Source organism: Motacilla alba, chromosome 12 (assembly GCF_015832195.1).
Source record: "Motacilla alba alba isolate MOTALB_02 chromosome 12, Motacilla_alba_V1.0_pri, whole genome shotgun sequence".
NCBI classification, from domain to species: domain Eukaryota; kingdom Metazoa; phylum Chordata; class Aves; order Passeriformes; family Motacillidae; genus Motacilla; species Motacilla alba.
The window spans coordinates 7938572-7952698 of record NC_052027.1 but is presented as its reverse complement, the minus strand read 5'-3'; the positions used below and the strand labels follow the sequence as shown (position 1 = coordinate 7952698).

The window sequence follows — 14127 nt, the reverse complement described above, 5'->3', positions numbered from 1 at the left end:
AATGTCGCTCAAGGCAAAAAAGAAAGAAAATCAAGCTAAAAGAAATAAACAAAAGGTTTCATAGAAATTGACAAGTAAACTAAACTCAGCTTTTCCCAGCACTGAGCTGAACACAGGATAAAAGCAGTGTGTGGTCCATAGGCTATAACTGCCATGGCTCACACCACAGATTTTTACTTTGAACCAGCCTTAGCCCAAGGCTGATTTCACTCCTCTGCCCAGCGCTAGGGTTACATCTAGGGTTAGCGTTCCGAAAACCACAAAGCCCAGAGCTCCAGGCACACTGCAGCTGCAAAAGGCATCCCAAGGGGAACACAGAACTGCCACATGGCTTCCTCCACAGCTTTCTGCTTGGCACCAGCGTTTGCCCATGCACCTTTAACTCGGGTTGGGGCTATGCCTAGGGTTAGGATTCCGATAACTACAAACCCCAGAGCTTCAAGCACACTGCAGCTGCAAAAAGCATGCCAAGGGGAACACAGAACTGTCACAACATGGCTTCCTCCACAGCTTTTTCCTTGGAACCACCCTTCGCCCAAGGCTGCTTGCACTGGTAACACGAGGGTGCAGGCTGCTTTTTCCAACTTTATGCAAACTCCAGGCTGATTGATGTGTGAGCTTTCTGCACAGTTTCTGTGCACAGCTCAGTGGTTTTGTTGGTGCTGTCTCCTTGTCCCCCAGAGGGCTGTGCAGGAAGAGTTTCCATGGGCATGGGTGAGGTGCCAGCTCCACCTAAGCTTGAATTTTTCAGCACACAGAATTAACTTTTAAAGATAGGAAGAGTACTCTCCTGTCGTTCAAAGACTTGAAATTATTGAGAATGTCTAAAAGTGCATTTGAAAGGAAATGTGAATGTAGCTTATGAAATATGGGGACCTGCTATTTATTGGAGATGAGACATTGTGTGCTGAGAAAAAATACAAAATGTTTAATGCCATTTTTCCACTAGAAATTTCAGTGATTCAATTTAAAATTAACATCTTAGCACATGCTCTGCAATGTCTTAACTGAATCATTAACATCCAACATTCAAAAATTAAATACTTGAAAAACTGCTTATAGGTGGACATATTGTGCAATTGCTCTTTGAACTGAACTTTGTATTTTCCTCTTTTTAAGATTATGAAATCATGTAAGATTTTTAACTCACTACAACCCCCCCAAAAAATTTAAACTTAAAAAAATTTTTTGTCTCAAGACTTTTATCTGAAAATCCCTGAGGTCACATTTTAGGTTCCATCCTACAGCCAAGAATAACAGGACTATTTTAGAGAGGGGATAGGGAGTAGGGCTTTTTCTTGTCCTTAATCTTGATTTTATTAATTTCTGAAATTAGTTACTAGAAATCTGCAATATGAATCTATTCCTTGGACACATGGTACCCTCAGAAAAACATAGCTACCTTTATCTAGTGTACGGTATAGTCATTCAGCCTACCCATGTTCAGCTAAAATCATTGAGGAACTGGTATAAAAGCACTTGATCGATCACTTCGACAAAGCACGTCAGGTTTCTGAAATGGTCTTAAGCGTTACTGCCTTACACAGAAATTTAAACTTCAGCGATGCTCAGTCTCAGGGACCCAAGCACGGGGTGGCTGTTGCAATGACTGCCCTGCGTTTTGCCGAGCATGGGAATTAATGGATCTGCTGGAATACACTCTATTTCTGCCGCTCACCGAGGGGCCGCAGCACCGCCACGAGGGGCAAATAAAACCATTTTAATTAGCGCGAAACGGCCCCACGAGGGTATTTCAACAGCCGGACGGCAGGGACAGGAGGATGGTGGGGCCGTGAGGGGGAAGAGGGCGCGGAGGGCACGGGAGCGGCAGCGCCTCGGGGAGCGGGGCAGCGCTGCCCTCGGGCTCCCCGCCAGCGCCCGCTCCTCCCGCTGGAGCCACCCGCAGCGGGGACCGGGACGAGGGGGTGAAATTAACACAAAATGGAGACTTACTGTCCCGCTGTGACACGCGTGCGCGGCCCCGCCTGTGGCGGCGCACGGCCGGGAGGCGGGGTCGCCGCGGTCTCAGGGCCGGCTGGGACGGTGGCTGGGCCACTGCGGCCGGTTTTCCTGCCTGTCGCTTATTTCCCTCGCTATCGCCTATTTTCCTCGCTGTCGCCGATTTCCCCGCTTGTGGCGGGCACAGGAGGATCGAGAGGCGAGCGGCTGCTTGGCCGCCCCGCGGGTGCCAGCCCTCCCGGAGGTGAGGGACACCCGGGCAGCGCCGCGGCGCCGTGCTCAGGGCCAGCCGTGCCCGAGGGGAGCCCGCGGGGAAAAGCCTCGCTAATTGTGTGGACACTTGGCAATACGAGTGGCTCATACCGTTACAAGTGGGGAAAGTGATGGTACACTGTGTGCTGTGCTTGTGCTGCTGCCCTGCGATCTGGTTTAGACCCTGCTGGAGACAAGAGTTGGGATGATACCTTCCACTTTGCTCTCATCTTGCCTTGGTTTTTAGTTCTATATAGCAACAGTGAGAGAGACTGTCAGTCTGTGCTTCCGTGCAGGCAGTGATGTCCCTGCTGAATTCCCTGGCACAGACGCGGATGTTGGAGCTCCTTCAGTTCAGTATTGGAGTCACGCAGGGCTCTCTGTAGCAGCAGCTCCTTCCAGAGCAGCACATCCAGCACCATCATCAGCTTCTGCCATTAAGTATTTCTCCTTCCACCCTTTTCCTAAAGGAAAAAAAGCATGGTTAGTGCCTTGCTTTCATTCAGTTGGACTGAGAATTTTTTGGTGAAGACAAGGTCTTAGAGCAGAAAGCCAGGTTTCCAATGGGTCTTTCGTTTTTGAGAGTTTTGTTTGGTACCCAAGAAAACTCTCACTCAGCTACTTTTGTGTATATCCACTGTAGGGGAACAAAGTTGCTAAACATTACTGTTACTCCAGCACTTCGAGCAATCAGAAAGGCTGAGCTCAAGCCCAAACCTTGAACTTTATTTTACATACTAAAGAGCATGCTGGATGTATTTGCTGGAGCCAGTACCACTAAGAATTAGTGCAAGACACACCTGCTGGTGTATTAATGAGCACTGCCACAAATAATGATCAACACTCCAGTTGTCATTGTTTATCCTGTAAACTCACATTGAAGACATTGTTGTCACCAACCCATGAATGTGGTATCAAGTGTCATTACTCCTGAATGCCACTAGAACACCAAGACTGCCTTTTGATGCCACTGCTGTGCATTATGTCTCAGTGTCAGTACTTCCTATGCAGCAAAGTTCCTTGTCTAATCCCAAAAACCACTCTGTGCTGAAGTGACACCATCAATTCCCCCTGCTGTTACACGCTTTGTCAGCCCTTTGTGACACTGCACAGCAACAGGTCCCCTGAGACATTTGTCTGCAAAGCTACCCTAGATATGTCCCTTTTACAGTGTGTACACCTGTCTTCTAGGATTAAGCAATTGAGAATACAGTAGTGGCTGCTCCTCCTATATGCGCTTGATCCTAAGAAACATCCTGACCACTCATTTTGTTTACAGAAGCAAACACAGCGGGAGCAATTCCCTTACCTAGTGCAAGTGAAGTTTTTTGCCATCACAGGGTCGCTTGCTTTCTTAATGATCACAGTTTTCCCTTCCTGACATGTTTTACTGTCACTAATTGTTAAGGAGACCATATCATTAGTAAAAGCAAAGACTATCAGACTTGTATATGGACAACTTCACTGCCATTTGCAGATGGAAATCCATCCAAATCAAGGAAAGCTGTGTGAGATGATGTGCCCATCACACCCTCATGAAAATACACTCCTTTTATGTGAGTTGTCTCTTGTTGACTCATCTTTTTAAAAAATATTCAAAAACATTTCCTCTTTTAAGGTTGACAAGAAAAAATAAAAATTTAAGACAGTTTTGTTGTGCCAAGCACATGCTCATGATACTGTGAAAACACTGTACTGAAATATATGCTGAGAAAGCAGACACTTCAGTAAAGCAGCACATCAGAAAATCTGCTTAAATATGTCACAAAGTTTTTAAACCAACAGAAAAACACCACCAACAAACAATCCTGAATGTTATTCAACACTGTTGAAAACAAACTGCAAATTCTAATCTCTTTGAATACCTCTAGCCATAATTCTCTACTTCTACCTCTGCAACCCCTGTCTTTAACCAGAGATTATGTATTAAGTAAATACTTACAGCTGCTAAAATATGTGAGACACACACAAAGAGGTGGGCTACTGCTACATCAAAAGCCTTGGCTTACCAAGAAAACAGCTTTAATATTCTATTCTTAACAGGGAAATATAATACATAAGCAAAAGTGAAGTGTGTTTGTAGATAATCTGCTTCTAACATTCAGCTGAGCATGAAATCTCTTGAAGAAAAGCCTGATAGAGATTCCAGGAAAACATTCCTTTAGCTCACTGCTGCATCTTTGTTCGATGGGGCAGTTCACTTTGTTCCTTTACACTGAGCTACTTTATACTAACACAGAAAGTATTTTTCCTCCCTCTAATCCTAAAAGGCGCACAAGTCCTTTATATCTTGACTTTGCCACTTTCAAAGTTCAGTAAGTCAAGTTCTTATAAAAGGTGTTTTACCTGCAAAATGATACATGAGACTCTCTCTTCCTCTGTGATGCATGGTAATTGTATTTATTTTTCAGTGAATTCTGGGCTTCCAATATGAAACTGTCTTAAATTAAATTAAAGTACAAGCCTTAGGTCTGTGATGTTACATAGCATGTATTTTCAATCAAACTTTCTGTTGTCTTTTGCCTCAGTATTTGTTTTGTATCCAAGAAGTAGGAACATAGTAGTTCTGAAGAAGTAAAAATTGTATATGTAAATGAAAATCTTGCAGTTTTGTCATATAACAAGGTGATTCTTCCCTTTCTGCTGGTCTGCTCTTTCTTGATGGTCTCTTTCTGCTGGGTTGTGCAATTTAAAGTGTGTGCTTACTTCTTTTGTGTGAAATTATATAATTCACAATCCAAAAGCTTCTGTGAGATCTCAGTGTGTAGCCATCAGAAAATCAGCAAACTATCATGGGGTTTTTTATCAAAGTTTTCACTCCTTTCTTTAGTATTCAATTCTAAAGCTATCTTTTGTTGGTTTTATTTCGGTGGGATACAGAGATTGTAATGTGTTGGCTTAGCACTGTTCTAAGGAGGCTGGGCCTTGGGCGTTCATGCACAGTTTTACTTTCATGGCAACTTCTTTATTACTAATGCAGGTTTACTCTCACTAAGTGTTTTCTTCAAACCACAATGTATTTTCCACTGTTCAACACATCAGCTCCTTAAGACCAACTGGCTGTTCCTTCTAACTTGCTTTTAGTCATTTTTCCTCAAAACCAGGAACAATATTCATGTATCTGGCAGAGTAGCAATGATACTGCATCTAACCAAAACAGCTCCTTCTGAGAAGCTGGTCATTAATTCCTCTCTGGTAGCTTGTCACCACCAGATGTCTGCTGAGTTTACACCCCGTGCATTTCCCCTAACTGCACCCACAAGGCGTCCACAAGTAACTGAATTTTCAATAATAACACCACTTCCTTTTTTGAGCTCTCCTCTTCCCTACCTCGGCAGCTGCAGCTCACCACAGAACTGCAGCTTCTCTTTGTGTTAGATTGTACCTCTCTCGAGTGAAGGACTTTACAAACAGCACAAGAGTGTAAGATTGCTTTTACCTTCAGAATAAGTTTCAACACTCAGGGTTTTGGGAAATGAGTTTTGCACAGAAAGTAATGAGGAATAGTCTACATTCAAAACAGAAAAACATTTCCGGGTTTATATCAACAAGTACAGAATGTTCTGTTTTCCCATAAGATGCAGTGGCAGTGAAGCCTGCCCCTGCCAATAATGAAGCACATCTAAAGGAGGACTCAAAGCTCTGTCTAGGCATGAGGAGTGGAGGCACATTCCCCTCCAGAAATCAGCACTCACTGAACCTGCTCACCAGCTGTAGGTGCAATTAGCTGTGTCCAATTTACATTTGGAGCACAAGGGACCAGCTTTCACAGCACGCTTAAAAACAGCAAACACAACAAGCTGGGGTTTGTCAACACAATGCACAGTTTCTCTGTTCAATGGGAAACTTTACAAAATGTATGTGCAAGGTATAATTACAGCATGCCACAAATAAAATTTCAAAAGGATAATTGAAGCAACACTCATATCTTGGAAAAATAAGCTGGTTAATTGTTGTAGGTTCATAGATGTGTCACAGCACACAATACAATTAATAAAATATAAATACCAATTTTCAAATCAACACAGTTTGATAATTTGAATTCAAATTTTAAGAACAGAAGAAAAATCCCTAAAAAACACTAACAAGTCTTTCTTTCATCTGTTTCCTTTTTCATGCTCTCTGTGGCCATTGAGACTAGTAGGAAACCAGCCAATTTAGTCAGAAAACTTTGCAGCATAGCAGGGAGTTTAATTTGTCATCACATGCAATAGCAGCTGTCTCCATCAAGAACGAAGTTAATCAGTGCAGACTAAATAAATTAGGTAATTCCTTAGATTGTTAACATTGTACTTTTGAATGAAGACCAATCTTTGTCTTCTGATGCTGGAAAACTTTTCTTTCAAGTAAATCAATTTTGTGGTTTAAAACTAAGGAGCAGTGAAATTCCTTAATGTGTGTTTCTAAAATTTCCATATATCATTTACACAATGTCATTTAAGGAACTTTTTTTTCTAAATCACATAAAACTGATTTAAATCAGTTACTGTTTTTAATCAAATTCTGCTGGCCTATCTTAGAGCTTGTCCTTTGGATCCGCAGTTTACCCAAAGGAAATTTACCTTGAGAACAGTATGATAAAGTATTGACAAAAATGTAACTTATCCTTTGACAACTTATCCTTCGCTTGTGTAAAACATTCAGTGGTTGAAACAGCTGTGCCAGCTGCTACTTAAGTGCAGTTGCAATCTTGACTAGGCCACAGAAAACTCAGAAAGCTGAAGAGTTTCCACACTCTTGATAGCTTAAATATTTTGTGTTTTCCTTTTTATGCTCTATTTTGAGTAGGTAAGGGATGTTCTGATGTTTCTAGATTTCTTTTTATTAGGTTGCTCTGGAAAATGCTTTTTTTTCTGGGGGATAAGGGGGTTCGAAAGTGACTGTAGGTTTCATAAATTGTGTCTGCACCTACCTTTGTGAGCACCTTTGCAGTCAGCAAGAGAGGAGCTAGAAAATACAGGAACAAGTTTTAAACTGTTCTAAAGTACTCTCTCATAGTAATTTTTATTGCAGCATATTCTGACCTTTTAAGTCATAAGGAACTGATATTATTACAGTACTTTTGGTAAATGGTAGTCATCAAACCACTGTTCCTCAAGATCATTCAGAACAGTTGCAAGGACAGTTGATCTCTGGAGCTGCAGGTGGGGAAGGAGTGCACAGAGCAGCAGAGTCTCTCCCTGCTCCTGTGCCATGCTGCCCGTGTCAGATAAGGCACTGGGAACAACTGACAACAGTGATCCTGCTCTTCTGACCTGCCAAGCTGTTTCTGCAAATCTCCTGTGACTGCTAGGAGGGCAGAGTGAGCCTCCACAATGGAAATGCCAAATACCCAGTGCCAATTCAAAGTTTGTGTGACTTCTGCAGGAGGAAGCTTCACATCAGATATCACAATTATGATTCAGGGATTAAGAAACTTGGGTTTGGTGCCATTTTTTAACCAATGTAAATCACAAATATGGCCTGGAAAAATCTTTATTTGTCAGCTGTAGCCAAACAGTTTTCTCAACCCTGTTCAGAATGAGTCAAAACTATTACTTTAAGCATCAACTGGATGTCAGTATGCTTTTTGTTTCCTGACATTGGTTTAGGATCACTAGTAGTTTGGGTAATATGTCTTCTTGTTAATATTTGGGAGTTTTAATAAAGCACAAATGACCCTGTCTTACATTTCTTTCAATAAGAAACCCATGGAGTTTTGAATAGATGTTCGTTGACTAACAGAAGACCGTGACCAGTTTTCTCTGGCATTAATCTGGGAATATAGTCTGCAAGTAGGAAGGCAGCACTAGAAGCAGGCATGGCCCTGTGCAAAGACTGACAAAAATTCACAGCATTCAGTCTCACTGTCTCACAGTCTCAGCACAGTCTTGTCACTTCATTCTCAGCTGTACCACTCCTTTGGGGAAAGGAAGGCATTCCAAACTGGGGTATCAGTAGAGTGCCACTACTGCTGGTTGGAGAGAGGGAAAATCTGAAGGGGTCTGGGTTTATGGATGATTCACAGTAAGTAACTGAAGGCTGCCACTCCTGTGGGCTCCCCAGCAAGTGTTTAGAAGTGAGCTGAACCAGCTGAGACTAACCTTATAAAAATACAGGCTGCATGAATGAATCAAAAGCTATATTGCTAAATTCCAGGGGAAGACCAAGATATTTGAGGTTTCAAATTAGTCCTTTATATGCCTCCCAACTGGATTCATTATGAAACGGCTTGTCTTCTAGAACATAATAATTCAATAGAGAAGCACAAAGATCTGTAAATTGTTTTGCTTTCATACCTTTTTTATTTTTTATATTAGAATACAAAGCAAAAGTGCATTCCTATCACAAGAAACTTCTAAGCAAAGCAGAATTAGCATGAGAGGCAATAGAGCAATACAGAGGAAAATGGTGCTACTCAAGAAACAGATAGTACTATTAAGATCCCTTAGTTGGCAAGACAGCAAGCCTGGACTGATTGCCAACAGAATGGCAACAAAAACGTTCAGATAAATTCCAGTCTCGCAGCCGCAGCCATGAGGCCACACAGGAACATTTAAATGCAATGTAGTATGCTTCCCTAAATAAGTCCCTTCATTTTGGTAGAGGAGAATTTTATATTTGGTAGAGGAGAATGACTATAAGCTATAGCCAGAATTTTAACCTAGATTGGCATTCCACTCACACAGTAAGTAGGCAAAAAGGCTTGACTTAGCTGATATATTTTATGATTCCTGTAAGATGGGGAAGGATTCTCTGGACCTCACTCAGTCTCCAAAATGTACTCTCTGCTTAAAAACAAAGCAGAATGTAGTTGGATCTAGTGACACCGTAGCAGAATACGCTGGATAAATTGGGAAGAGGATATAGATAATAGGATATCTAGAAACTCCATAAAAGACTATTCCATCTTGCAGATGCAGTGTTTGAAGGAGTGCAATACTATCCCTGGGCATTGAGGTGAAATTATAACCATCCTATTGTGCTGAAAAAGAAGGTTGCTGTGTTTTTTCATAATACCTACATTCTTAATCCTACCCTTTGTTATGATCTGTCTCCACAGGGAGCAGAATCTGGCTTGGCTGTTCTACAATTTTTATGCAATATTTAATAAATGGCTCTTGGTTTCAGTCTGTTTTCCATAAGACATCATTTGAATTTTAATATATTTAGCATAAAATGTAAAGCCTATCCCTGTGCAGGTATTTTCCCTATTACAAAACTGCAGACATTCCACTTAAATGCTATGGGGGATTATACCTGAAGAATACTAAGATACATGAATATTTGTACACTGACATCAACGTAAGCAGTGCAGAACAAATTTTACTAAATCAGACAGAATCTGATGAAAATTTTCAAGATTTAGAGTAAGTTCATATATTTGTACCCTGACTTCAGTAAAATAAGCTGGTGAAAAAGATATTACTGGAGTCTGAGGGATAAATTTGACCTGAGTTTTCATGTTAAATTCACTTTAACTTTTTTGGACTTGTTTTGTACTTAGAATATGAGAAAGCCTTTTAAAGTATGTATTGCAACTCACTTTAGAAAATCACCTTTCTCTGAGATATCCAACAGGGTCTCCCATGAATTAGAAAAATCTGAATAATTTCATGCAGGAAGGAGATTTTCATAATTTTGTGCAAAATTGTGTTCAGTATCTCATGTAACGAGCTGTGCATAACATCTCAAGTGCAGTGAGGGTTTTAACTTTGAAATCCATACTCTGTTTCTGTAATCAAACATGAATAGTATTAAATATCAGAGAATGGTTATCATGGTGAAATTTTCCAATTTCAAATAAACATAAAATAAATATGGTGCCTAGTGCAATTTTATTGCATAGCATAAGTTGTATCTGCTTTGTATTTAGTATTCAGTAAGATACAATATGAATCTGCAAGAGAAGGTTTGTAAGAATTCAACTGCATCAGTTTCCTCCCTCTTTAGCTTAGCAATGAGACATCTCACTTTCCAGAGGGAAATGGATGGATCTGAGGTGAAGAAATGATGGTCCAGAACCAGAGCACAGTGTTTGATTTGAGGTTTTCAACATTATACCCTGAAAAAGAACCTGTGGCAGAGGAGCACCCAGTAGTGCAGGCCCCATTCTGTTTCCACTCCTTCCCCTTATGGGAACAGCGAACCTCTGGCAGCTGCCAGCTTGAAATTCAGCATTAATGCATTGCCACACTGGAGACAATCGTGGAGTCAAAGCTGCACAACGGTGCAAAAGTATTGGGGATTCTGTTCATTTTTCATACATGTTTATTTGTTAATAGTGGGGGCCATATTGATTGATTTACTTGAATAATGCTGCCATTTTGCAACAAGCCTTTAGTAAATATTTAGTAAATATTCATTTTCTGTTTAGTTGGACCCAGTAATGTCTGTTTATTGCTTTAATTATTCTTGATATGAAAAGGCTTTTATATACTTAAGAAAGAAGACAAACAAATTGGAAAGCGTCCTGCTGGCACTCCAGCATTTGGGAAAGGATAGAGGCAATACATCCTTAGACATTTATATTTATTTCCAAACTACAAACCAGCTAAGATATTTTATTCTGTGCAAACACTGGCAAGAGATCAATATAAACAAAATGATCCCAGATGAGCAGCTCCAGCTCATTGTTATGGCCATTTCTCCTGCAACTGCCTGCTTTAGCTATTGAACAATTGCTGGTATTTCTGACTTGAAAGTATCCGTAACTTTCCCGAGAAGAATCTCGGAAGCGTGGAGTAAGTGACAGTGGAAAATTGTATACTATGATGTTATAAATGATACAAAAAATCATGGGGTTGAGGATAAATCTTTTATTCATAACTATAATTTTCATGCTATTGCATCTCTATTTATCAGCCTTCATTACATGTCAGTTTGCACATTCATTCTTTTGGCACTACAGCTCCGAGCAGCTCTAGCCAGTAAGACAGCTACTCAAGATCTCTATCTAAACTTTCATTTTCTAGAGCATAAGTTAAAACCAGATGGAATCTGAATTACAAAAATACAGTAATCTCAATCCATATTAATAACCTGTACAACCAGACTTTTTTGAAATGTAGTCTGCATATTGTCCTTTTATGTAGTGTCTGAAGAGCTTGTTTTATTTGTCATTATTGATTCTGAAGGAAATAATTAAGATAGCTTTTACAATAAAAAAGCTACAGCTAAAGCCCTGATATTTGCTACAAACTGGCTTTGGTGCAGTTAAAATAGTGTCTTTTTTTCCATGCAAGCCTTAATTTTTAAGAAATTCAAAATTTCAGTATCTGTTGAGCTGGCAATAAGAAACTCCACAAAGAACTTGAAAGAGTACTTTCTTCTTGTTGCTATAGAGAGACTTCTAATTGCACAACATAAGAAAGCAAATTCCTTAAAAAATCATGATGTAGCTCAAAGAACTGCTCATACCCAATAAATAGAAGTCAGATGAGAAAAAGGTGCCTGTATTTCTAGACCACTCTTAAGTGCCACGCCTGCAGCCGTGTACTGTGCCATAGTCTCACCATAACTTTCAGCCACACTCACAAACATGAATCAACATCAGCTGCATGTCCTGCACAATTCCCTACAATCAGAAAACCTCCCCAGGCCCTAAATTTATATGATACTCCAAATATCTACACGATTCAAGTTTTGATTCTGTGGAGTAATCATTGTTTAAAAAACACTTATGTACATACACAGCCATACTGTGGGAGTAGTCATAGCCTAGCAATAGTATTTTTAGGCATTTTTGTTAGACATTATCCCAAACTTCAAACATAGCAACCTGCATCGAGTCATGTCAACAATAAAACTGAAGGACTGAAGTCCTTCCAGTTTTGAATTAGGGTTGCATAATGTCACAATTTAAGGATGTTTTTATTTCTTAATGATAATTAATAAAATATTGTTTCAGTTGGTCTTTGAAGAGTATTGTGGATGGAGCACTGCAGGAAAACACTTATGCAAATGGGACTGTAGCTATATCAGATATTTTTAAATAACACATTGTCCATGAGTATTTTGATACTGTTTTTTTGAGCAAATGCACAGGAAGGATTCACTCAAGTTGTTCATTAGCTCTAAAATAGGAACATCTTTATTCTACATGAATTTGTTCTTTGTGTGAAAACATTTCTTACCTGAAAAATATTGCCCTGTTCAGCAAGTCTTAAGCAGAGGAGTAATGTTACTGTGTTGCAACTTCTGCTAAAGGCATCAGTCTAGTTCTAGGTTTAAAGTAAAGCTATGTACAAAGGCAGAATCGAAGTAAAATCCTAACCCAGCTGAAGTCAATGGCAATATTCCCATATGCTACAATGATGCCAGTATTTCATCACACAGTTTTCATATTCAAATACCTGCATCCAACAGCCCTCCTTAAATTGCTACTTCTAATACCACTATTTCAAATTAGCAAAAATGAACAGGCATTATTCTTCTATAGCTGCATATATGACAAATATATAAAACACATATTTTAATATTTTTATGAGGCAGTCTGCAAGTTCTACATAGAAAATCCCTTAGTCGTAAATATGGCCACACTGTCCATTTACAAACTGACAGAAGGCAAAGAACACAATAAATGAGAGCTAAAAATACAAGCAGCTACATCTGTAATACAGAAATATAGAAATAATAAGGATGGGAGAGGACAAAATAGAATTCAAGTTAATGGAGTAACCTGGGAGAAGACATGAAGAAAATAAATACACTATGGATAAAAGAAAACAAATATCTCTTAAATCAAAAGGAAGGTCAACCGATACTGGCCAGAAAGAAAAAGGATTGCTCAACATTTACATTTTTCCCCTATATTTAATAGAAAAGAAAAGAGAGCATGGAGCTCAGTGAGATAAATATTAATGAGGTTTGGGAATATCTAGCAGCAGAATTAATAAAAAGCAAGTAAAAGAATATTTAGATAATTTAAATATTTATTATTCAGAAGATCTAAATCATATTCAACCAAAGGATCTTAAGGAACTGACTGAGATGGATCTGACAGACATCTTTGAGACCTCACCGAAAAAAGGTTAGGTACCAAAGGATTGAAGAGGGATAAATCCTAGGAAGCAGAAAAAGGAAAAAAAAAACAGAGAATTTCAAGCAAGCTCTCCCTTTTTTTTTTTTTTTTTCTGCCATACAGGCTGTGAAAGTACATAATGTAAGTAATAGTGTATCATTTAATGCACAGCAATATCTGAATACTCTTTTGAGGCTCTAAATTCTGTGTCTCTGTCCATCTCTGTCTACTTTGTTAGTGTGATTCAGTCTTAGTCATTGCTGAATAAAATCAGAAGCTAATGGGTGTCAAAAAACTGAACCCAGATTAAGATTTAGAAGTAAACAGATTATTTGCACAATAAAAAAGAATATTTAGCTACAAATTTGTAGAAACTGAAAAGCTAAAGAACAAAGATTATAAAAAGAAACTTTAAGGAGGGGTAAAATTACTTAGAATTACACATTTGTTTTAAAGCACAGATGTTATGGTATGCAAAAGTTCAGCCCCAATATAACTTGGTAAGATGGAAAGCAATACCAGTCCTCATGCAAAGTGATACAAGATGTGACATAAGTCTGTCTGAATCCCATGACCATGTGCCAAGATCGTGGATCAGTCACTCAGAGGTTAGTTAGTAAAATTACTGTTCAAAATCTGTTATTGCACATGATCACATCTGGGATGCAAATGGATTCCCATCTCTGGAGCTGCCACCACTATCTCCTGTTCATCCCATTGACAAAATATTCACGCCCTGTATTAGAGACCAGTGGGTGTTTGACACTGATTCCGATTGAAAATTGTTCCAGTATGTCACTCCTGCAATGGCCAAAATCTCCTAATTTTCAGCTACAACAAATGTATTGCCAATGTGAAACTTCCCATTATTGGCAATACTTTTAATTTAAATAGTTGCCCTCTATGTCAAGTGT

General features: G+C 39.5%; 1 protein-coding gene across 4 annotated transcripts in view; it reads right to left on the bottom strand.

The window, feature by feature from the left end:
* The window catches only part of FHIT (fragile histidine triad diadenosine triphosphatase), a 530314-nt gene extending 527909 nt beyond the window's left edge, over window positions 1-2405 (bottom strand). For 3 of the 4 annotated variants that reach the window (XM_038148756.1, XM_038148757.1, XM_038148755.1), the window contains exon 1: window positions 1954-2405. Coding sequence is in view for 1 of the 4 variants with exons in the window: in XM_038148755.1 (XP_038004683.1) it covers window positions 1954-2320 (367 nt within the window). In the remaining 3 variants the exon portion in view is untranslated. The remainder of the gene's footprint in view (window positions 1-1953) is intronic. The other variant, XM_038148760.1, reaches the window with a different exon arrangement.
* Between the last annotated feature and the right edge of the window lie 11722 nt (window positions 2406-14127).